Raw genomic sequence first — 24,717 nt, 5'->3', positions numbered from 1 at the left:
GAATATGTGGAGCCTGCCGTGAGGATRRGGAAGGAAGTGTGYGATTCAGTGGAAAGTGAAAGAAAAGCATATGTATGGCTGTGTCATCAAAATGGGAGAGGTGGACATGTAGTGGTGTAGTTCCTTTGACCTTTATTTGTCTGTATGTGGAAAATATAAATAGTACAAACAGGCACCACAATGTTTTAGGTGGAAGCCGGCAGCCTTCCCGTTTTGTGGATAGGAGCCACTTTTTTGGGGAAGTTTTAGATGCTAAAAGAAACCTGACCGTGGTGGAGTGTTTGTTTTTCTGACCCAGGTTGTCCTAGCTGCTCAGACAGAGAATAACATAACTTGTGAGCATAAGGGTCATCTATTTTTTTAATCTCTATTTTCAAGTTCAAGACTACAGTAGATGTCACTAGAACAGTTTTTAGGCTGGTTTTTGACAGTATTTGTCTAGCCCAGATTAGGTTTTGCTTATCCATTGATTGTTGCTTACTTCCCTGTTGCATGTTTGTCCTGTCCATGTTCATGTATTCTGATTTCCCCTCTGCCTTCCCATAGCAGATTGTCATCGACAGATAGAAGAATAACAAACTGACTTGTAAAATGCCAGTTTTACAGCATGCCTATTTCACCTGAGGTATTGATACCTMTGTTGGTTTTCATGTTGGCAAGTTAGAATCATGGAGAATATTAGACTACAAGTCAGATTTGCTTTTTCCCGTGTATATTTATGTTTCTAACATTAGTATATCAGTTACTCTTCCAGAACTGAATAGATCCGTGTAATGATGCATTTTCAAGCCTGAAATCATGACTTGAAAAAGTATGCAGCCCTGATGCCCTGATTCTCAAACCTGGTAATTAAAATTTTAAAATCRGTTTCATCTCTTGAGGTAAAATGAGGAAGGGAGTAGGAGTGTGTGGGGCAAACTATTATGCATAGGGAAGAGTGGGGAGCAGCAGARAAATCGTTGATAGCTTTTCCTGAGAGACATTAACTTTACTGACAGTTGGAAAATTACTAAATTTGTATTCCTCATCTTTTTCCCCCTTGTAATTTTAACTTCCTACTTTCAGAAACGTCGTTGTTGCTGTTACGCACCGAAAATAACCCCTAACGTTAAATTTTTGTGGTCTGCACTATCTATAAACATTTGTCCTTGGAGCAGCCCCTTGCTGGGTGGGGATTAGTTATCCCAGTTGTCTGTCCTGGTCCCCGCACACAGGGCGAGCGTCACTGCCCATCCCTGCTTTCCCCGTGCGGCCGTGCCTCTGCGCACGTGTGAGCAGCGCTGACCTCGGCTCGACTTTGTTTCTGGTTTAGGGGTCAGGGTTGTGCCTTCAAGCTTGACTTAACTGGTTCAGATGTAGCCCAGCAGCTGCCGGGTTTGAATGAGGTAAATTGTGACTGTGTGCTCAGAACGGCAGAAAATAGGTCAAGTGTGGGTTGGGTTTACATAGAAAGCGCTAGCGTCGCCTGGTAAGCCTAAGCCTCTTCTCTCAGCTCAGACAAAGCCGTTTAAGGTAAACTGGGAAGTTAGGATCTCCCCCAAAAACTTTCTAGCCTTTGTAGCTTTCTAGCGTTGGTGTTGGTGGCTGGCGCTGCCCTTGATGAGCAGCCCGGAGCGGGAGGGAGGTTGCCCTGGTTGCAGGGCAGGCGTAGAGCCGGGTCGATGCGGTCCCCAGAGCTGTTCCCTCTGCACAGGCGGTGCTGCTGTGCTGTGCAGCGCTGCCCTGCCTCTGTGACCTCCTGCCCGCCAGCTGCGGGAGCGTGCCAGCTGGGGTAGCCTTTCACTCGGCACTCAGGAATCGGGAATGTGCTGTTAACGCTGCTTTATGCGTGCTGTGTGGCTGTGGAGATGGGGGAGGCTGCAGAAGGATTTGTATTTAGACTTGTCTAAATTTGGTTCTTTCTCTCCTAAGTTTTGTTGTGGTCTGTGTGGCAGCAGCAGTGCCTGCCTTGGTAATATCCTCAGGGATGTCGGTTGCTGCCAGGTTTTTTRTGTTGTAGTTAGATTCTTATCTCTTCCCACTGGAAAAAAGTCTGATAGTGTGGCAGAGAGGTACTTCCAGTTCATAGGCGATGTTCTTGTTAAGATCTTTGGTATTCTGCCTGTCTGCATTTTGTGTGTTTTTTTCTTTAGTGTCACGCAGGTCARTGTTAAGATTAAAGGTTTGTTAAAAATTACCATCAGTGAAAGAGATTACAGGTCAGTGATATAATCATGTCAGGTGACATGATCAGTGAAAGATGAAAGAAAAAGAAAATGATTTTGCTTGTTATCAAGAAAGGAAATTAAAGAGAGAGTTGTACAGGCCTACTTTGAAATGTGGGGTAAAAATTGCCATGCTGGTTGCAGGCACAATATATAGTCATTTTTATCAGAGAAAATAATGTAAAAAACTGCATTAGAGGACTAATAAAGTTCTCAGCAGTGTAGATTTTTAAAAGTGCTTTTTGCTGCCACTGTTCTAGTCTCTGAAGACTTAGGGCAGTCAGTGGGGGGGTGTTGACTTGTTTTCATACTGCAGTTCTCACAATTTCTATGCAGCTGAAGTTCATTGAAGTTGTACAAATGATATGCTGCCAAAGGAAAAAAGGGCTGGGGGTCTCATTTTATAGAAACTAATAGTCACTTCCGAAACAGGAACAAAACTAAAGCTTCAGGACCTTGATCTCTGAGTGTTTCATTTTCACTGTTCGATCCCTCTACCATTGAAGTCCTAACAAAATGCTTGTTTCCGTGTGCARTGCTCACTGTGTAAACATTGTAAACAGGACTGTCAAGTTGGTTACGTACTAGTTTTCATCTAATTCGTGTCCTAAATTATCAGAAAACCTCTAAGCAGCCAGAGGAAGCTATAGTTAATTAAGCCACAGATGGTGAGGACTAATGTGGCGTTGACCTTTGTGAGGACTGCAAAATCTACTTAGTGTTTCTCTGTAAAACACCAGCTGAAATGAGTTCCTACTGATATTAGAAAGATGTCCTTGATGCATGAAGCCAAATGTAGAGACAACATGACCAAGGAAGGAGCTTTCCCAAAGGAAGGTTTGCAGATTCCTGATGTGTGTTGAGACTTAGGGCTGGTTTAAGCCTTTTTAATGCCAAAAGCCACTGTTTTTCTAGGATTGATGTACTTGGAATGCATATTGTCAGTTCTCCTCCTCYTCTTCACTGAAAGTGTGGAGTTGACAGCTGGCCAGAGATTGTGTACCCTCCCAAGAGCAGCGTGCAGGCTGTGTGTGGGGGGGTGGAAGCAGTGACTGGAATCCACCTCTTTGTTGGTCTTTGCTCCAGGGGCTCATCTCTCAGTGAACTSATTTCTGCCCCTCAAGTTTCTGAATGATGACTTGGGAGAGTATTTTAAAATGCCAAGGAAACGTGTTGCTTCAGTAGTTCAGGTCTTGTGRGAGAGGTAGGTGTGGAAATGTGTAGGCCTTTCTATCACAAATATACCTGGCTGCCCAAAATGGAGAAGGAACTTCTGATCATTTGAGCCTTTCGGAGGTGCTTTGTCAAGTCTTCGGTCACTGTGCAGGTTCAGCACATCTAGGGATACCTCTCAGTCTCTTGCACAGTAATTTTTCTTTGCAGATGGAGAGTGAGTAGAATTCTCATTGAAATTTTGACTTGATTTTCTGTGGGTAATGTCTTGAAATTCATGTTTGATCTTAAGGGAATTTTGAAGCATGATAAGTGATGTAAGCACTTGTTTACCTGTGACTCTGAATGATAAATTATTTTTGTTCAAATAAGCTTTCTCTGAACAAAAATWTCTCTTTCCTGGTTAGACCAGTGTGATTTCTTAACCTGATAGTATGGTCTGTAGTTTCAACCTGCTTGTATCGTTTTGCACAAGGATAAAGAACAGATAAACTCAGAAAATCAGAGGATCACTTTGATACTTGGGGAAAAAAATTCATTCTCTGTCCTTCTCAGGACTTCTTAGAGTCGAGCACATCCTCAGCAGGTAAGAATGATSACCTAGAGAGACATGCAGCTGACCCAGTTCTTTGCATAATTAAGTGTAAAGTCCAGTCCACCAGAAGTGAGTTCCTTTTTTGATCTAGAAAGAAGGAAGAATATATCAGCAAATATGTAAAAAACCTGTCATAGATTGGCAAGCTTCTGGTAGTCACATTGCCTCATGCGACTGTTYTCCAGAAGAGTAGGAGGGATTATCTCAACCATATTTTTCTAGCCCATACACCCTTGGTCCTTTTCGCAGAGTTGCATATAGTCATTCCTGGAGCAAGGGGCACTGCCACTTGAAGTACATAAAGAGCTTCCTACAGTAGATCTGAAGAAGAATATAGCAGTCTCATTTATTTGATTTGCATCCTGATTTGCATAAAGATTTCAAACCAGCATTAACATCCTTCTGGAGGAGGTATTGCAGGACTTGTGGAAAAACGAGTCTAGGGGAGGGTACTATACTTAGTTTTGTTTGTAAAACTACTTTCAGATGAGGAAAAATCTGGAGGAAAATCCTGCAGGGCATTTAAATCTTSTGGAGTTTAATCTGTCAATCATGCTTCAACCAAGAAGGAGAGAAAAACTGRAGGTTACAATTGCCAGGGTTCAGATCTGTAGACAGCAATTGTTTCTTGGGCAATATAGGCACAGGGAAAGGGAAAGAACTGGGAACTGCGGTCATCTGCTTGTCTTCAGTGCTAAAATGGGGAAGATCCTAGTCATCAGCCTTACTTCTTGTCCTGTGTCACCCTGCTTTTGCCAGAGTTTCTGATATGTACTGAAACAGTGGGGTGAAGGCCACTGCCTTACAGTTTCACATACTGTGCAGTTAATTTCCTGGGTTTTAAATGTTGAGATTTAAGACTAAAGATGGAAAAAGGTAAGTCATGGCACACATTTTTTCATAGATGCATGTACACAAAAGAATTTTTGAGATTTCAGAAACTTACTCCCTTAGTGTCTTCCCCCCTACCCTGTAATTGATATGTTAAATGTGTATTGTGTGTATATTTAGAAACTCTGGGTTCTCTTTGATATCCTCTATGTAATCCCAGTCATACCTTCATGCAGTCTGTGTAATGGGTCTTTGACCTAACTTGTGTCTTCTGTAGCTCGTCTTTGAGATGAGTTTATCTTTCTTCTAGAGTGAGGAAATAAGTACAAAATGGACTTTGCAGTCTTCTTTTGCAGTGTTCACATGGAGCACTCTCAGCCAAAGGTCATGCATCTGAATAGGGGATAGAGGTTCAAATGTACTAAATGTAGGATGGCCACTATCTTCAGTGTCAAGTTCAAAGAAGGCCAAGATGCTTAGGAAGGATGTGAAATCTAAAAAAAGAAAAGCACCAGTGTGTGTTGCCTGCAGGAAACAAATCAAAAGTGACTTCGGATGACATACAGACTCAAAAACATTGTGTAAAGAACTCATGAAAGTAGTGTAATATTAACAGAAACAGATTTATCATCATGGTACTTACTCGATGTGTGTAGTCTCAAAATGAAGATACAGATTTTCTTAGATGGGACTGAAGGAGTTACTCAAAATGTACAAGATCTGCACATTTTAACTGCATTTGTAAGTCAGCCAAAGTCAGTATTGCAGTCCTTGGTCTGTTGCTTAGATCCAGTGCTTGTGGATCTGAGCGGGGAAATTTTTGGTGCGGGAATATCTTTCAGCTGCTCTGAAAGAGAGTGCATGGGAAGGAGGACATATGATTGATCATCACACAGCTCCAGTTCCAGGATTTGCTGTGTTCCCCTGGCACATCATTCCCTCTTTCCAGTCGTGGTGGTGCTTCTGTGTGTAGGATCAATGCAAAAATGAATTTGCACGAGTATACAGGATAGCTAATGCTCTCTTTTTAATTTGCCTCTGGAGAGGCCATTCTTGAATAAATTTTAATTGTGACCCTCTTGTGCCTCTGGTAATGCTAGCAGCATACTTACCTGGTTGGTATTTTGAACCTTGTGGTAGAGGTCCTGTCGATCTTCTTCACTTTCACTTTATTCCAATTTACATGTATTAAAACAGTCATCTTGATAATTTCTTCAGAATCCAAGGCCGTATCTTTTGCAAAAGCATAAGGAGAGGGAGAGAATAATTTTCTCTAATAACCAAAGCATTGATACATTCTCCGTAGTGGAGCACAGCAAATCTCCAAGTGTCAGGAAGTGAATTTTGAATTGGAAATGGATATCCTGTGATCAGTGGGTTAGCAAGAATAATCTCATCCAGATGAATAGAGAGAAATTGCTCGTGTCACTGGAGGGCCTGGCAGCAGTGCACGATTTGCTGGGTGTTGCTTGTATCTTTGTATTCTGGCTGGAGCTCTTCATAATAAATTGTGAAACATCAAGGAACTTGCTGGAGATCAAGGAAAGAAATTGCTTGATCTCAGCTGCAGTGCTGATACAACCAATATTCTACATTTTGTATGTGGAGAATTGCACTCATTATTTCAGCTGTCTGAAGTTCTCTTGGTATAAGTGAATGTTGYGGCTGCTCACGGATTTCCAAGGCCATCTTCTGCATGAGGAACCACCAGGGTTTTTTTCTCTGCCACAGCCTCAAAGACAGAAATAGCAAATTTGCTCTGAAATAGAGAAATAGGTGTYCTAGGAGTCTGGAGAAGAATGATGATTTAAGCCATGCTTTCAAAGATATGAACCAGATTCTATGCCTAGTTTTTTTTTTTTTTATTCCTGTTAGAAGGACAGAGCTACTGAATATGTCTTTATTTCCTACATGGTAGCCTACCAAATGGTGAAAAAGGAATCTTTTCTAGGAGAACTGATTATAATAAAAATCAAAATGTGTCTTATTTGAAACTACATAGCTAACAAAGGCCAACGTATTTGAAAACCAGTGATGGTGTTTTCTCTCAGAATGCTTGTTTTTCTTAAAACACTGCTTATGCATTRTATTTGTGGGTTTTATATCTGTTTGTGTTCAATATGGCCATATTAAATTTAACAGATACAGAAAACAGATTAAGAAGAATATTTAAATGCTTCTTTGTGCATACCTTTAAACATTTAAGTATTTAGAGGGCATTTTTAGCCTGCAGTGAGACAGTATTTATGAAAGTGTGATCCTATTAATAGCTTACAAGTCTGGCCACATGTGGGATCTGACATACTGTGTTCCCATGAAATAACTTCTAGCACTATGTTATGCTTTTAAGTTTTTTTCTAAAAATAGCACAGGGATTTGTAGGCAATCAGTAAAATTAGCATCTAACTACTTCAAATTGTATTTTAAAATACATCTAGGAAAATAAAAATGTTACAAGTAAACATAACATATGGTTCTTTTTTTAATCTCTACTTTAGGACGACGTAGACAGTCTAAACCCAGTTCTCAGGGATAACCCGCAGTTACATGAGGAGGTAAAAGCCTGGGTAAAGGAACAAAAGGTTCAGGAGATTTTTATGCAAGGTAATTATGTGGGAAATTGTGTTATTTATATTCTGTGTTAGCTAGTTTAAGGCCATTACTTGTGTGGGACTCATCACATATCATTTGTGATATAATGGAGAATGTATTTCTAACTTAAAAGTTACTTTTTGAAATTATTTATTAATAAAAAGAAGACTGTGTAAGAAGCTGTTGGTGACTGCTTCAGACTGTTCTTAACATGTTTGATGTTCTCGTGATTACAGCAAAAGCTGAATATCATTAGTCTGGACATAGATATTTTGTAAAGTTTGTTGTGAAAAGTGTGTATGAATGGCATCCACACACATTTTGGCATGTTTAAAACTGTTCTGTGCTCTGTTAGTGTTACTGTTACGTGTGATAAATTCTCAGATACCTGTCTGTGCTTGTAGTTCTTCACAGTTCTGTCACAGATGAAGAATATTTTCAGATCCCCACCYCACACCCTCATCCCCTGATTGAATAGTGCCTTTCAAATCAGTTATGATTTGTAACTCGATTCTAATGCTGAAGGTTGCAGAAAAAGTTGTGTACAATGATATTTACACTGTAGATACAAATTACAAGAAAATTAGTATAAATTAGAAGAAATTACTTTACCATCTTGCTGATGGTTGAAATACTGTATGCATTTGCAGTATATTCRTTAAGTGTAGGAAGATCTGCAGAGGAGTTACTGGAGACAGAAACCAACCTCTGCRTGTCTGGACTAAAACCCCCAAGCAAGCAGAGGAAAGCAGCTTCAGAACAAAAGCAGCTTCAGTCATTYTGTGTGTGAATATTGGGAGGGAAGCTGTAAATAATCAGATATTTTAAGCGTGGCTCTGAGGTTTCCTTGCTGCCTGTTGTCTTTGRTAAAACCAAGATCAGAAGACCAAAGGAGTATGGTAAGTATAATATTGAAGTTACGGTAAAAAAAACTTCTTTCATTCTGTGGAATTTCTCATTTGACGAGATGTGATTATTCTTATTGGCCACAGAAAMAGGATGCTGAAAAAAGCACCATGTGGAATTGTGTAGATAGTAAGTTGATATGTGGTTGTTAATCATTTTAGATTTTACTTTGATATCCTCAGATGCAATACAAGTTAATAGTCTGTTGATGAAATTTGCAGACAAAACTGGATTGAGAGGTGATAGAAAATTGAATTAGGGCTATATGAAAAGGAAACRAAAATTGAACTTGTTTATTATATTTCATTAGAGTAACAATAATAAGACTATTGTAAAAGCCTCTGTGTCCACTGGTACAGGATCAATAGCTGAGCAAAGCTCCAGCAGTACTGAAATGGTCATTTAAATGAGACTGCCAGCCCATCATCTATGCAACTCATTTACATCCCATCATCCCAAGACTGTATTTTAGTTTTTATAAATGTAAGCTCACAAAGAGAGGTTTCTGTGCTTAGAAGGGCACAAATGAAGAGTAGATGATGAGCTGAATCAAAAGCCAGGCTCCTTGAAGCTGGCTGTCCTGACCTRAGGAGAAGCTGTAGATGCAGTTGTTCCCGATGTGATGTGTGACCTGAGCAGACACGTGCTTCCTCACCAGGGCCTTGGTGGTGCCCCCACTCCAGCCCCATGGGAGGGGTGGTGGTCAGCCAGCAGAGGCTGCCCTCGCATTCTCCCAGGATGTAATCTGCTCCTGGGCATGCAGACATCACATTGGCACAAACTTTCCAGTGGCTTACAGACAGCCCACTGGCACTGCTGTAATCTGGTCATGCTCTCCTTCCTTTTCTCCTCCTCTCTYTTCTCTGGTTTGCTTCACCTTCTCCATTACCATTTTCTTGTTCCCTGYAATTTCAGCTACGTTTTCAGTTCTTTCTTGTCTAGATGCATCTCTTAAGGTTGTTACTATATTCACTTACATCATTCTCTACAACATTTTTAGGATCCAGCCTTTTCCTTGTCTTCTGTGATGCTGAAACCTTCAACTCAGAACTTAGTATTTTCTACTTTGATTCTTGCCATTAGAACACAGTTCATCTGAAGAAAGAGGATAGTCCGATAGAAGCATTAAAATATGGTTCCAAATGTTTGAAAAAAAAATGTCAATTTGAGGAGGAAGAAGTTTAGTCAAAACCAGTCCAATTATTTGTAAGAATGAGACAAAAAAAAAAAAAGCCCATTTAACCTTTCCTTTGGGCAGCAGTCACAGCAGCATGCATTGCAGTAGAGATTGTAGCTTTGGCAGGAAAGTAGTTTATTTCTTGTTTAAAAAAAAAAATTCTAACTCCTCCCAAACTTGGCCAAGTTGAAAGCTTTTGGGACAAATAAAACCGGTTCAGGGAACATAGTAAAGCGTCTTTGATTTTTAGCAATTAAAATATTTGATTTCTTTCTTCCTATTAGATTTTTAATCATTACAATCTCAGGCTTTATGTATAATAATCCTCTTGAAACACTGTGCTTCAGCCCTGAACATATTCCTTCATAGTACCTCACAGGCTGTTTGAACAATGTGTAACTGAGCGTGATTCAGCCAGGGACTGGAGGCAAAGCCAGGCTTTTCCTGTAATGGCTGCTTGTGGCTGGGCTGGGCTGGGCTGGAGCTGAGCTGGCCTGTGCCGTGTGACTGCAGTTTAATTTTTCTTCTTCTTCCTGTCACCCCATCAGCATGTAAAAAAAAAAAATCCAACCTACTGTTTTTAAAGGTAGATAACTCTCCTTTAAAAATAGATAGGGTAACAGCTGGGATGAAGGACGGACACAGAACAGAACAAGGAGAAAGGAAAGAAATTGGCATTGGGTCAACGCAGGGGAGTGTAGAAGCTGGAAGCTGTTGGAGAAGGAAGGATGGTGCTTGTGAGCTGAGAAGACTGGGGGAAAGGACTTGGAAGTCCTGGAATCATATTAATGCTAAAATGAGACAAGCTGGGAAGAGGCTGACTCTGCTTATTCAAGAGACTGAAAATCACTGTGCAGTGTGGTTAGCAGCAGGGTGCAAGGGAGGAGGAGCTCAGATAGCAGAGCAGGAATGGTAAGTCTGCAAGAAGAGAGATAGGCAAAATTTTACTGAGACGGTCAGAGTAAGGCAGAGCTTTGGGACAGCCATTAGAAGTTCAGGGTGTGGAGAATGTGGATGGGTCAGGCGGTCAGAAGWGTGGGAGCTGAGCTGGAGGCATTTTGCAGGGGCACATGGAGTAAGGGTTGGAAAAAAGCCATCYGGAAACTTGTCCCCAAGGGAGCCCCGTCTGGTCCAAGGCTGGAAATGTGAGACATAAGTTYGTAGATTGTTCCTCTTTTTCTGCCCATATGTACCTGTGATTGGCAGTGGCTRTGCTGGCACACTTAATGGCCATTGKCTYGTCTATGCAGCTGGAAACATGCTCAGCCTTGAGTTAAGGCTGGTGGCTGTGGGGGTTCAGGAGGTCTCAAGGTTTCAGTTGTGCCATGAAGGAGGTGGATGGGGATAAGGAGGGTGCCAAGATGTGGTGTTTTTCTTCCCAGCTGGTTTTAAAAACAAATATCATCACATGCAAAATGCATTTCAAGAGACCACTTGGAAATAATTCATGCTTTTGTGCTTCTCTGGATCTCTCAAACATTGATATTAAAAACAGTCCTTGTTGTAGTGCACTGTCACATGCAGAGGGTATAACATGCCCACGTGACTGTGGATACTAGAGAAAGCTGTCACCTGTGAGGTCTCTGGCCTGTTTGCTGCAGATGTTTGAGCTTGTTTAATGTACTGGGCAGGGCTAGGAAAAAATGATCTTTAGGAAAGACAGGGGAATTCTGGCCTTGCCTATGTGGTTCAGCAACTGAGCACTCTTAAATCACTTAAGTTAGGCTGTTTGTAGGTTGTCACTGACTGGTTTTTCCTCCCTTCCTGTTTGCCTGACCTGGGACTTGGGGTTTGAGTGCGGAAGTAGCAAAATCCACGCAGTTAAAACTGTACTTGGTGGCAGTGTTGTTTGGTCATTTGAAATGCTATATAAACATCAAGTGCAATGAAACTTAAGAGTTCCAGTGATCAAGTGAGACACTGAACTGAGTAAAGTTGTTAAATCAAATTTCTGGGTCTTGAAACAAAGTGTAAAATAGGTATTGTATCATACTAGCTCCCCATCCCCTTGGGCTTTTAAACTGAGCTGTGCAAAATGTGTGAGGTTTGTTTGGATTTGGTACATCTGAAAACAGGAGCTGAAGTCTTCATAGTGTGTGTGTGTGTGTGTGTGTGTGTGTGTGTGTGCCTAAGTGCTCTATGTGGCCGTAACAGGCACGGGATCACTCAGCTGCCTTTCTGCCTGTTGTAATGGATAGAAACTCTGTGGTCACTTATGGGAAAGGCTTGGCAGATGCAGAGCCTAACCACCAAGATGTAAATCTTTTCTCCAGCAAAGCATCTTGGGCATGTGACTAGCCTGTTAAATAGCTTCTGTATAACCTGCTGCTGCCACTTTCTAGCCTTTCAGATTACTTTYCTGTGGTTGCTGTTCGTAGGCAGGAATTTTCCCATCATATGTCATCATGGTTGCAGAAAGATTTAGTTAGATAAGAAAATTGTATGTTGAAAATGTTAGCAGAATTAGCTTAAAGCATACTTATATGTACTATTTGCATTTCAAAATGTCTTCCTGAATCTGTGGTTAGCTCTCCATGCCACGTGCACTATATGTTTGCTGTGAAGCTTAAAAAAAAAAGGCAGGAAAATCCATGTGTGCTTTTTTTTTTCCTTCTGTGTTCCTCAATGGCTTTTTTATTTCTTCTCCTTCTAAAGGTCCGTATTCCTTAAACGGTTATAGGGTGAGAGTGTACAGACAGGATTCTGCCACCCAGTGGTTCACTGGCATCATCACTCACCATGATCTCTTCACTCGCACTATGGTGGTTATGAACGACCAGGTGAGTTGATGGTTGATCCTCAGGAAACGAGCTGCGGGTGAACTCAGCCTTGGGAGGGTCTGGTTTTCGATGGTGGCACTCAGTAACACACCGAGTCGCTTCAGTTGCAGCAGGGTGAGGGTGTCCCTGTGCTGAAACCACAGCACAACTGCACTGGGCTATCAGTTCAATCCTCCTGGAGCTGAGCGTTCGTGCAGTGGTGTGATTAATACCAGTCCTACAGTTGCTTCTGCTGCTGCTGTTTGACTAGTGAAGTCTTTGAAGTGAAGCAATCCAGTTTGAAGAACTGGTCTTCCCTGTCTGCTCTGTTGAATTTCTTTTCACAAGGATGAAATCCTTAAGCACTGCAGCACTTTTTCCAGGCAAATGAAATAGTAATTTTCTGCAGTTTATTGAATTAAACACTTACTTCAGCCCTAATTAATATTTGCTGTGGTGGGTTTTAGTTTTATTTCAGAATTCGATGTTACAAAAAGAATTAATACTGGTACTTTTAATGCCAGTAATGAATTCTATTTTGGGRGAGTAGAGTAATGACTCAATAGTAATAGAGTGAATGACCCATCTGCCTTGAAATGACTGACAAAACCATGTGTGACAATAAAAATTTAAGGCTAGTCTATTACTCAAATTATTTCCCTTAATTTGCTCAAATTAATATTTCCCAAATGTTATTTTCTCCACTGTGCCATATTCTTTGAAGATCTRGTTAGCATTTCCTACTTTATGAAATATTTCTCACTAGTAATGCTGAGCAGTTTCAGGGTTCTTCTGTCCAGTCATTTTGGTTCTCTTCCTGCAGCAGTTTTGCCTCTCTTGGAAGCACTACTGTTATGTGCTTATGCAGTAAAACAGTTTATTAAAAGAATTTTATAAAATACTTGTATATCATAATTACTACTTTAGGRTTATTCTGTGAATAACTTATTAAATCTCAAATTTACAGGTCAGTGAAGGGGGAAAGAATTGGTGGTGGGATGCTTTTTCCTTTTTAGAAAAAGTTRTCTTTGCAGTGACAAGTAAAGACACATTTGCTTTGGTTCGACACTTCCCTGCATTTGTTGTGTCATATGCTAGTTCTGCTTGGCTGGATTAAGTAGGCTTTTCTCTGATTAGTCTTTGGTGCACAAAATAGACTGGTGAACACTGATACAGAAAATACAGATTGGGCATTGTCTGAACATCTGTGGATTGTTATTTTCTCTCTTCTCTTTTTTCTTTTTTTTTTTTAACATAAACCAGGTGTTAGAACCTCAGAATGTTGATCCTTCTATGGTTCAGATGACCTTTCTAGATGATGTTGTTCACTCTTTGTTGAAAGGTGAAAATATTGGCATCACTTCACGCCGACGGTCTCGTTCCAACCAGAACAGCAACACAGTTCACGTAGATACATTTATCTTTTTACCTAAATATTTTCGTATATTGCGAATGTTAAAAATACATGTTTAAAGACACTAATTAACATTGCATTTAAGTCCATTAATACAAATTATTTTTAGGGTCATTATACACGTGCACAAGCAAATAGTCCCAGACCAGCAATGAATTCCCAAACTGCAGCACCAAAACAGAATTCTCACCAGCACCAGCAACAGAGGAATACTCGGCCAAATAAGAGGAAAGGCTCTGATAGCAGCATGCCTGATGAAGAGAAGATGAAAGATGAAAGATACGATTATATAGGTCGAGGAGGTAAAAGCGGTTAATGGAAAGGGAGGGAGAGCTTCCTAAAACTGTGTTAGCCTGAAAATGTGATAGACATGTTTTTATCTTTTACAGAAAACCCCAAAACCAAAAATAAACACTTCCTTAGTAAAAGAAGAAAACCTGAAGAGGATGAAAAAAAATTAAATATGAAGAGACTGCGGACAGACAATATCTCAGATTATTCTGAAAGCAGTGACTCGGAAATTTCAAATAGAAGATTAACAGACTCATCCTCAGAGCAAAATTCAGAAAATGAGTTAAAAAGCAAGAACACTTCAAARATAAACGGAGAAGAAGGAAAATCCCAAACTACTGAGGGAGTAGAACAGACACTAACAGAGAGACGGTCTCCATGGGATGAAGTACAGCAGGATAAAAACCATGAAGAGACAGAAAGACTGAAATCGTCAGTCTTGGATCAGCAGGAAAAATCTTCACTCCATGCAGCAGAGCAGCCAACACTCTATGAGCAGAATGCCAAGGATCCACATGTTCAAGAGTGTAATACAGAAAAACATCATACTGTGGAGTTAAAAAATGAGCAGTTTTTACCCAGATCTCCTACTCCAAAATGTGGTGTTGATGTTGCTAATAAAAACAACTCTGAAAAGGAGGATCAGGATAATGCTGCAAGTACCTTTGGTTTGCAAACAGTTCAGAAAATAGAATCTCACAGCAGTGACTTAAAGAAGCAGTTTTCAAATGCAAATTTTCTTGAAGCAAGAAAACAGGAAGCTGATCAAAGTTGGGTTAGCAGTGCTGTTAAAACGGATTTGATACAACCTGGGGTTGTAAAAACATTACCAGTAAATGAACACTTAAATTCTGAAAATGTGCAGTATGGCTCGTTTATGTCTTCGTTAAATGTAGCTTCTCTAGCAGAAGAGAGTAAACTGCGTAAACAAAGTCCAGTCCCYGAATCTGTGAAGTCAAAATCTAGTGCTTCAGTTGATCATCCTAAAACAAAGTCACCTGATGTTAAGCCTAAATTCACCCAATCTTCTGATACTGTGAAGTCTAAGGTTAGTTCCCAAAACAGCCATGCTACTGGATTAACAAGGTCAGCCAATAAAACTGATCATGATTTGCCTAGGTCTAGTTTTCATCCAGTTCCAGCTCGAGTTAGTGCWCTAGAAGCTACTAAGAGTCCTCTTATCATTGACAAGAATGAACATTTCACAGTGTACAGGGACCCCACTCTGATCGGACAAGAAACAGGAACTAATCACATTTCACCTTATTTGCATCAGCATAATTATCCTCTGCATTCCTCATCCCACCGAAGCTGTTTAAATCCAAACGCTCATCATCCTGCATTAACTGGTTCATCCCATCTGCTCGCTGGGTCTTCAGCTCAGGCTCCCTTGTCCGCTATTAACACTCACCCCCTTAGTAGCGCATCTCACCATTCTGTTCATCACCCTCATCTACTTCCCGCAGTGTTGCCCGGAGTGCCTGCTGCCTCCTTGCTGGGTGCCCACCCGCGACTAGAGACTGCTCATGCTAGCAGCTTAAGCCATTTGGCATTAGCACACCAGCAGCAGCAACAGATGTTACAACACCAGTCTCCACATCTTCTCGGACAAGCTCATCCTTCTGCTTCCTATAATCAGCTAGGGCTTTATCCAATTATTTGGCAGTATCCAAACGGAACACATGCTTACTCAGGACTCGGTCTGCCCTCCTCCAAATGGGTCCACCCAGAAACTCCTGTTAACGCAGAGGCTTCCTTGAGAAGGGTAAGTTGAGATCCTTTMTTACTGACGTATTTAGCTGTCTCCCAGGTGCAGATCTGATAGTTTATGTCACACTRAGTGTGCTGTGATGGTGAGGCTTTTGAGTAGGCAGAGAACTAGAATGCAACTGTCTCATGGTGGATGTGCGAGGGAGTTTTTCCAGGCCTTGATTTCCTAAGAATTCTAAAGAAAGGTGTAATGTTTGATTTTAGTTTATGACTAAAAGTGAGGTCAACTAGCTGGTTTGGGAACTCAAGTTCACAGGGTAAATATTTGCTACCTCAAACTGTGTAAACCATTGTGTAAGGGAAATATTAGGAGAAGTGGGACAGTMGTCTTCATAGGGAAATTTTGTGCGTGCTCACTCAGTAATGGTGAAAGACTCAGAAGGAAGGAATACTAAATCCAGTGGGAAGTTCTGAAGAGAAACACTCTTGCATTTATGAATCTTTCGTGCGCTGTGCACCCGTTTCTCTTGTCTTTACACCTATCTGTGTACCCTGTCTTGGCGTATCTTTTTCTCCCCTTCTGTTCCTGTTGACACACATCCCTGCCTTCCCATCTGCTWTCTACTCCTCTGTATTCAAGTCAGGGTGATTCCTCTGTCTGTTTGCTGAGTGTAACCACTGAAGTCTCAGAAGAAATGGTTTGTGTTTTTCAGCCTAACGCCCAGTGYGGCGGCGGGGTTTGGCAGGCAGACGTGGCAATTACAGGAAAAGTTTTCTCAGCTCATGGAGGCTTGGGATATGGCATGCTCACTGCAGGCACCTCAGAGGAATAGTGTAAGATGAAGCATGTGTAGTGCAGACAGAAACTTTGGGGAGCTTTACTGCCAGCTTCAATCAAACCTCCTCTGAGCATGTGCATACTGATCTTTAGAGGCTTTCAACTTGGCCTAATTTGGGCAGATTTTCACAGGGACCACAAAAGGCATGTCGCTGACAGTGGTCCTTCTGCCAAATTGTAAACCTTTGTGTCAAAGCTTGGCATTCTGAATGGTTAGAAGATTTTTTTTTTCTTTTTCATCATGGGGAAGGCTATTCCTTCCCAGACTCATTCTTGAGAAAAGCCAAACCATTGTGGCTCAGTCTTTCCCAAAACAGTCAGTTTGAGTTGGCCTTGTAATACGAAGTAAGCTTGATCTAAAATGTGGTAAAATGCAGCAGTGAATAAAAGCCTAAGAGAGAATGATAGGTGGATTTATCTTTTCATGTTGCTGCCTGCTCCACCCCATACAGAAGTCCATTTTCAAGAACTTAGGATAGACGTTGTTTTCACTTTGGCTGCCTGAAGTATGCAGCCCCAGCCAGCATAGTGAGGCACGTAGCTTTTTAATTATGTTGATATGTGGCAATTGTCTTGTGGTGACTTGTTTGCTGGCTCTCTCACTGGAGGCCTTTTTAAAATAGATCTTAGAAGCCCAGAATGGGCGTTTCCAMGGTCGGTTTGCATGCATGCCACAATGCCCACACAGAAAGGGATCTGTGTTTGAGCTGTAAGAGCAGCAGCAGCAGCAGCATCCAGCCGTGGCTCAGGGCTGAGCCGTGTCACTGAGCTGAAGGAAGCTGCCCCAAGCCCACTTTTCCCTGCTGTCCTTGGGTGGCTGTGGCAGCTCCCGTGGTTGGGCTGGACTGTAGGTGGTTGCAGGTGGAGTCACAAAGCTCTTTGAGCAATGCTTGGTGCTCAGGCAGATGTTCCCCAGCTCCTCTAGGGAGAAGGTGACGGGCCTTCTTTGCATAATACTTTAATACAGCTTACAGGCTGTTCGTGGGAACTYACCACAGCGTGGGAACTCCTGGCCTAGGAAATGTGAGCACTAAAACTGTGAGCACGACCCAAGTGGCTGCTTTAAATATTCAAAAATACAGAAATCAGGACTTCAAAGCTGTAGCACCTGCAGATCTATTCTGTGCTGTGTGCTAGTGTCATGAGAGCTCTTGGCTCCCCTTCTTCTACAGCAGTTCCCAACTGGGAGTTGCCAGGTCTGGGGAAAAGGATGGGGATGGACTGGTGAGGATTGTAGAGGAGAAGAACGTGAGGATGGACCAGCCCCGTGAGACTTCGGGGTGCACATGAATGCTCACTCTTGTCCCCGGTCCCTTCTTGGCTTTTCCCCAGCTCTTGAGACCCACTTGAACAGGGTGTCCTGCTTTTCCACTCCACTGTGTGCACTTCTCGTAAGCAAGTCTGTTAAGCAGAGGAGAGAGAGCTGCTCTTGGTCTTTCTGCAGAAACACAGGTTTCAGAGAAGATATGAAAGCAGAAACTTAACAAAGTAGTAGATCTGAAAGTAGTTTCATAAATGAAGACTTACCAGTGTGTCAAATTGAGGAAGCCCATTTTAGGAGTGTTCAGGCACACAGTATAAAATTGGGTGTACTGTGTGTTTGCCATGCTGCACAGTATGGCAGGTGTGTACATTTATGGTTTTAACAGTGTGGTGATGATGATGATGCCAAATAAAAATGCCTGGCTAAATAAATCAGCTTAATTAGGATTATCCTACTTAATCATTTGGTTGGGGGGGAGAGGAACAATCCAGGAAAGAGATACTTACTTATATCCCTTTTATTGAGATTTGTCATTAAGTTGGAGATAAAATAGTTTCCAGAAATAGCAGACCATATTTGTATTTTTAGAGGAATACTTCTGCCCATTCTTTGAAGAGGTGATGGTCTTTTTACTATGAATTGAATTTAAATGTTGTCCTTGGTTTGTTAATTTTGATGAGCTTGAGTTGCTGTTCTAGAATTAACTGCTCATCCTGAGAACTTGAAAATTAAATGGTTCTAGGAATGCTTCTGAAATGTGCAAATGTATGCTGGAAGTCTGAAGTATGATCCTGTGTTTCAGTTGATCAAAAAAGTGACATAGRAAAGTAAATAAAATTTAACATTTTATGATTTGAAACGGAAATACAGCATTTTGATCATTGCTAGGACTTGGTAGAGTGGCCCTACTGGTCCAGTGATTATTTTGAAATATGATTTTATTTTTCATTTTGTTGGTGTCAACAGAATACTCCCAGCCCCTGGTTACACCAGCCCAGCCCAGTCACCTCAGCTGACAGCCTTGGTTTGCTGAGTCACATTCCTGTGCGACCATCCAGCGCAGATCCCCTTCGGCCTCTCAAACTGACCACGCATTCCAGCCCACCCTTGTCCAAAAGTATCGTAGAGCATCGCAAAGAGTAAGTTTGCTGTTGAACTCCATGTGAGAGGGTGCGTTTCAGCAAGTTATGGTGCCTTTTAGCTTCCCTTTAGTTTATTTGTAGGCCTGAGTGCCTGTGGTAGAGAGGCTTGTCAGTGTATTGCCTTGTTTACTTGGAATGGTACTTGAGTTCATGAGTCATTTGAAGACTTCTGAAAATTGTACTTAATATAGAGGAAAGTTTATTTTGTGTTAATGGATAACTTTGTTGAGGGCATGGGAAGAAAGGTCTTCCGTCTAGCACATTGTACTACAYTCAGACTAACCTGTGTTTGCTTAACCTTTTTCAGAGAACTGGAGAGGAAAGCGTTTGTTGAACCTTTGCGTTCTGCGCCGGTGAAGAGTGAGCTGGAGCCGAGCAGAGCACAGGCAGCGAAGGAGAGCCACATGCACAGACATTATCCAGATCCAATGTTGAACCAGCTGCCAAGGCCACCACAGGAGACTGGGGAACGACTGAGCAAATACAAAGAAGAACACAGACGGATACTCCAAGAAAGTATTGAAGTTGCTCCTTTTACAGCTAAAATGAAGGCACTGGAGGGAGAGAGGGAGAACTACTCCAGGGTAACATCCATATCTTCAAGTCCCAAAAGCCATTCAGTAAAATATGACAAAGATGCCGAACGGTCTGTGACAGAACTGTATAAAATGAAACATTCTGTTCCACAGAGCTTGCCACAGAGTAACTATTTCACTACCTTGTCTAACAGTGTAGTAAATGAACCACCAAGATCCTACCCATCAAAGGAAGCTTCAGGTGCATATGTTGATAAGCAAGCTAATTGTCCTTCAACAGCAGCTAGTCCCCAGGCTATCCCCTCCTACATTTCTTCACTTTCAAAACCTCCACCTTTAATTAAGCACCAACCAGAAGGCGAAGGCTCTACAGGCAAGATACCCGAGCAGCTTTCACAGTCAGTGCAGTCTCACTCTGTAAATTCTTTCAGAAGTGACAGCAGGAGCCCTACTCAGTTGTCAGTCTCATCTTCAAATACACTCCGGAGTATGCCTGCTTTGCATAGGGCCCCTGTGTTTCACCCTCCTGTGCACCAGACCCTGGAGAAGAAGGAGAGCAGCTACAGCAGCCTTTCACCTCCAACTCTAACCCCTGTTCAACCCGTTAATGCTGGTGGTGGCAAAATACAGGAGTTGCAGAAACCACCAACTTTAGTACCTGAGCCCAAAGAAGCTCAAACTGTTTACAAGGGTGCTTCGGAACAGAATTTATCAGAAGTATGGAAGTCTAATAATGCCCCAAATAATGAGAAAGTGGATTGGCACAGTGAAAGAATGAGTGGAAAGACTCAGTCCGCTACAGCATCTGTTATTGTGCGTCCTCCTTCTAGTACAAAATACGAGAGCGTACCAGTAATGCAGTCTGCTTCCAAAGATCGAGTTAGTGAGAGATCTTCAGCTGTGACAAATCCAGCAGATTGCCTGAAAACAGCGGAAGCCAGGGAGACTGGAAGAATCATTCTGCCAAATATGAACTCAGACAGTGCTCGTACACAGTATGAAAAGAAATTTCCAGCTGTCTCGCAAGGCAGCATTCCTTGTGCTGTCACCCCTACCACAGCTATCATCTGCAGCACCAAAACGGATGTCACCACATCGGCAGCAACGACCACCAGCGTGTCGAGCCGGGGTAGCTCTGAAGTGACATACTCGCTGTCGAGTGCGGTGTCCTGCGCGCCCCAGGAGTGCCCGGCCCCGAGAGCGGCTGGCCAGGCTGCAGTGCAGCCCCAGGAGTGCAAGGTCAGCGCTCCAGCTCCGGTTACATCYGCTGCTGGCAGCGCTGCTCAGCCCAGCTCGGGCTTCTCCACCTCTACTGACTTTGTCCATTTGAAAAAGCACAAGGCAGCGTTGGCTGCGGCTCAGTTTAAAAGTRGTAACACCAGTGAGACCGAATCCAGCTCTGTGAAAAATCAGACATTTTCAACCTCTCTCTCCCTAGACACTGCTATCGTCTGTAATACAATAAACAAAGCCAACTCTGTAGGCAGTGGGCAAACTTCCCAGACGAGTCAGCCAAACTACCACACTAAACTGAAAAAGGCTTGGCTAACGAGGCATTCAGAGGAAGATAAAAACACTAATAAAAAAGAGAATTCAGGGAACAGTGTTTCAGAAATTATTAAGCCGTGTACTGTCAATTTAATAGCTTCTACATCAAATGATTTGCAAAATAACATAGATAGCAAAGTCTTGGCAGATAAGTTTGTGAAGGAAGATAAGCACCCAAGGAGAAAAGGAAAACGAACTTACGAGTCTGGCTCTGAAAGCGGCGACTCTGATGAAAGYGAGAGCAAGTCAGAGCAAAGGACTAAACGGCAGCCCAAGCCAACTTACAAAAAGAAACAAAATGATTTGCAGAAAAAAAAGGGTGATACAGAGGAAGAAGTGAAACCAAATGGTGTTCTTAGCAGGAGCGCCAAAGAAAAAAGCAAGCTGAAGTTACAGAGCGGCAGTAACAGCAGTGAGTATATTAATCTGATTTGGAAGACACAGACGAGTGTGAAGTCCAGCACTGTTAATCCTGGCGGGTTTGTCATGCACAATAGCTGGGAAAAGAGCTAGAAAGCATGCCTGTGTAAATGAGGAAGTCCAGATTTTTCTGTCTTGAGGCCATTTGAAATATCTTGGTGTAAGAAATACAGAGCATTTTTTATATCTGTGTTAACAAACTGGTTCTTGGCCTAAAAATAACCACTAAACAAACTGGTTTATGCTGTCCATCAGAATTGAGCAGGCTGGTACATATAGTGGTGCCACTTGTGTTGAGCTATATATATATATGTATGTTGGTTTTTTTTTTATTTTAAGATCTAATGTGTTTATTTTTAGAGCACTGCTGGAGGGAAAGATTGTCTGTTGTTGAACTCTAATTTATCCTTTGATCAGAAAGCCAGAGGCAGTTCCTTGAGAGCCTGATGCCACTCTGTTATGATTTGGTTAATTTAATGAAAGGTTTAAGGGAGAATCATTTCACACTCCTAACTAGTATGTGTAGTACATGGTGTTAACATACTTCTTGTTTAAGGAATAAAAAAATTTAGGGAAATACAGACTTCAATTTAAATGGAATACTGTAACATGTCAGAGATTGTAACTAGATTAATCAGAAAAGAGAAACTGGTCTGCTAACATAAGGGATTTTATTTAAAAGCTTGCCTTATTTTTTATCCCAATTTATTCTTCTCCAAGGATTCTTCTTTTGTCTTTGGTCTGGTTAAGTATGAGAGAGTCGACCATTAAATTACTTCTTGTAAGAATTTTTAAGTACAGGTAGCAAGAAAATGAGCAGTGCTGCCTGTAATTACATTCTGTGGCTTTTCACTGTCTGGTTTATGAAGGTACTCTTCTGGTATCTGAGAATACTTGATTCCTGAATTGGACTGGGTGCTGAGGTATTCTGGATATTTGGTCTAGTGGTAATAGTATTAGTTTTTCTTTCTGCCCCCGAGTAAAGGGAAGATCAAGGCAAACATGCCTGTAAAATCTTTTTCAGCTTCACTTATTAAAGTAAACTGTAAATCCATACATTTAGCATGTTACACCTTCAGGGCCCTTGTATCGTTGCAAAAGATTTTTTTGTGGTAGTGAAAATTTCTGTAAAGAGAGCTGGTCAGAGATTTTTTTTTATAAAAAACTTTCCTCAAAGGTGTACACAAAACCAGAGTTAATCTTGAGGAGCTTTCAGGAAAGATGATGTTCCCTTGGAACAGCTGCCCAGGTTCTCTGTAGGTGGCTGGAGATAACTRCCTGTGCTTCAGGATCTGGGGCTCAGTGGTGGTTTTACAGCATGGGTGGTATGTGGATACTGCCAGGGTTGAAGAGTGCTTTGTCCTGATGCCGTTTTGGAAAGCCCGGGAGCTCCTGTGTTGGCCAGAGCACTCAGAGCTCCAGGCTGTGAGGCTCCCTCCTGCAAAGTAAGGCATTTCACAGCCCTGCAAGAGCTGGGGGTGTCTAAGTGCCTRCCCACAGAGCTTGAACTCTAGCAGCTCCCATATGATACCCAGAACCTCTGCTTCCAGGGCAGAGAACATTGTTTTGGGTTAGTGAACCTGTACTTGGGCCACTTCTACTCTCCAGGTTTGAACCCAGTTGCTGTCATGCTTTGGATGAGTGTGGAGTGTGGTTTCTAGGCCATGAACTGAGGCATAGGCAGTCTGCCACTTGGAAAGTTTGTACATATCATCTCTGGCAAAATACCAATCTKCACCCAGGTACCAAGTCCAGAGTTAGCACCCTGACCCCTTTATCTTTCTACATCAGATCCCTGTTTACAGGATGTGAACTTTCAAGAGGTAGTGGTAGATGAAATGACAGATAYTTCTCTCTGTCTGCAGATAAGAGTGGTGCCACTTTTAAGACTTGTTAAAATGAAAGCTTGGTTAAATAACAACAGGGTTCAGTTTCAAAACCTGTATGTGAAAATTGTGCTTATTACTCAATAGACTTGCTCCTCATATTACTTGGTGTCAGATCTGCTGACTTCAATATTGAAAATAGATTGCTATTTCTTGGCCTTGCAAAGCCAGCAAACCAGACCAGAGTGTAAATGGATTCTGTGACTATAGCTGCTATTCTGTCTGTTACCTTCCAAAAAAAAAGTTTTCAAGGAGCTGAAGTTTGGTTTTGGGTTGTATTTTTTTAAGCTCTGCCTTTATTTATTAAACTCTGGCCTTTTTTGCCCACACCTTCACTTGAAACAGAGTTCAAACCTAACTTTCTTGCACTATTATATTTCTTTGCTTGTTTTGTCAGAATGAGATTCTGAAGATGCTTTTAGTRGAATATCTGGTGAATTRTACACCTAATATAAGGAAAATGCARTGTCTTGGGAGCTCAGCAGGTACTTAACTGTGCTCCTGCCTGTGTAAGTTAGTTGGCACCTTTGCTTTTTYAACTGAGAGTCAGGCAAGTAAAAAYAAAAMCGAAATATGTTRTGCAGGTAAYGAATGTACCTGAAAAAATGTTGRACACYGACTGATGTTGACTGTGATCTGAGAGTAAGCAGTGCCAGTACCTCATCTGAAAACCTCCTTCCTTTTGCAGCTGGTATACCTCGCTCAGTKTTAAAAGATTGGCGCAAAGTAAAGAAGCTGAAGCAAACAGGAGAGTCCTTTTTGCAGGATGATTCTTGTTCTGAAATAGGACCAAATTTGCAAAAATGCAGAGAATGTAGATTAATAAGAAGTAAGAAAGGAGAAGAACCAACTCACTCACCAGTATTTTGTAGATTTTACTACTTTCGGCGGTAAGTATGACTGGTTTCCTGATAATGTGGTGCTTCAACTTTTAAAAATAATACTGACAAAAGASTGGCATACTTAAAAGCATGTCTGATTTTTTCTGGCTCAGTCAGTCTGCCCGATAAAAGACAGCATCTAATTTAACAGTATTTACATTTGTRTTTCTTTTGTGGATTGACTTCATTGCTGTTTAAAGCTTTATAGCAAAGACATCACAACATCTGTCTAGTGTACCTTAGGCAAGCAGAAAATACAGAAATCACCATTACACAGGTGTCTGGTATTTGAAGTGAGATTTTCAAAAGGCAGGCTTTAGTTTTTCTGGACAAGTTGTACAACCACAGAGTTGCCCTTCTTGTAATGGTTATTATGCCAGTATATGGTGGGAATGCTGCTCAGGGTTTATTGGGAGTTTTTTGAGGACAGAGATGAGATATGAGACCTCCTTTTTTATGATTAATGGCCCATCAGGAAAACTCAGAAGGAACAAAATTTCCCGGGATACAGTGTAGTGCATGTGGTGCAGGAAGTGCTGAGAAAGGGTAA

General features: G+C 41.7%; 1 protein-coding gene across 4 annotated transcripts in view; it reads left to right on the top strand.

Annotated features, from left to right (window-relative positions):
• JMJD1C (jumonji domain containing 1C) overlaps positions 1 to 24,717 on the top strand; it is a 156,871-nt gene that overhangs the window by 111,608 nt on the left and 20,546 nt on the right. For all 4 annotated transcript variants that reach the window (XM_057368403.1, XM_057368404.1, XM_057368406.1 and 1 more), the window contains 8 exons: positions 7,302 to 7,407; positions 12,134 to 12,258; positions 13,501 to 13,644; positions 13,761 to 13,953; positions 14,041 to 15,707; positions 18,721 to 18,893; positions 19,204 to 21,392; positions 23,975 to 24,176. In XM_057368403.1, coding sequence (XP_057224386.1) covers positions 7,302 to 7,407; positions 12,134 to 12,258; positions 13,501 to 13,644; positions 13,761 to 13,953; positions 14,041 to 15,707; positions 18,721 to 18,893; positions 19,204 to 21,392; positions 23,975 to 24,176 — 4,799 coding nt within the window. The remainder of the gene's footprint in view (positions 1 to 7,301; positions 7,408 to 12,133; positions 12,259 to 13,500; positions 13,645 to 13,760; positions 13,954 to 14,040; positions 15,708 to 18,720; positions 18,894 to 19,203; positions 21,393 to 23,974; positions 24,177 to 24,717) is intronic.

Source organism: Malurus melanocephalus, unplaced genomic scaffold, assembly GCF_030028575.1.
Source record: "Malurus melanocephalus ecotype Western Australia unplaced genomic scaffold, MMel_1.1 scaffold_91, whole genome shotgun sequence".
Lineage (NCBI taxonomy): Eukaryota > Metazoa > Chordata > Aves > Passeriformes > Maluridae > Malurus > Malurus melanocephalus.
The sequence above is the reverse complement of the archived record's forward strand: the minus strand, read 5'-3'. Positions and strand labels throughout refer to the sequence as shown.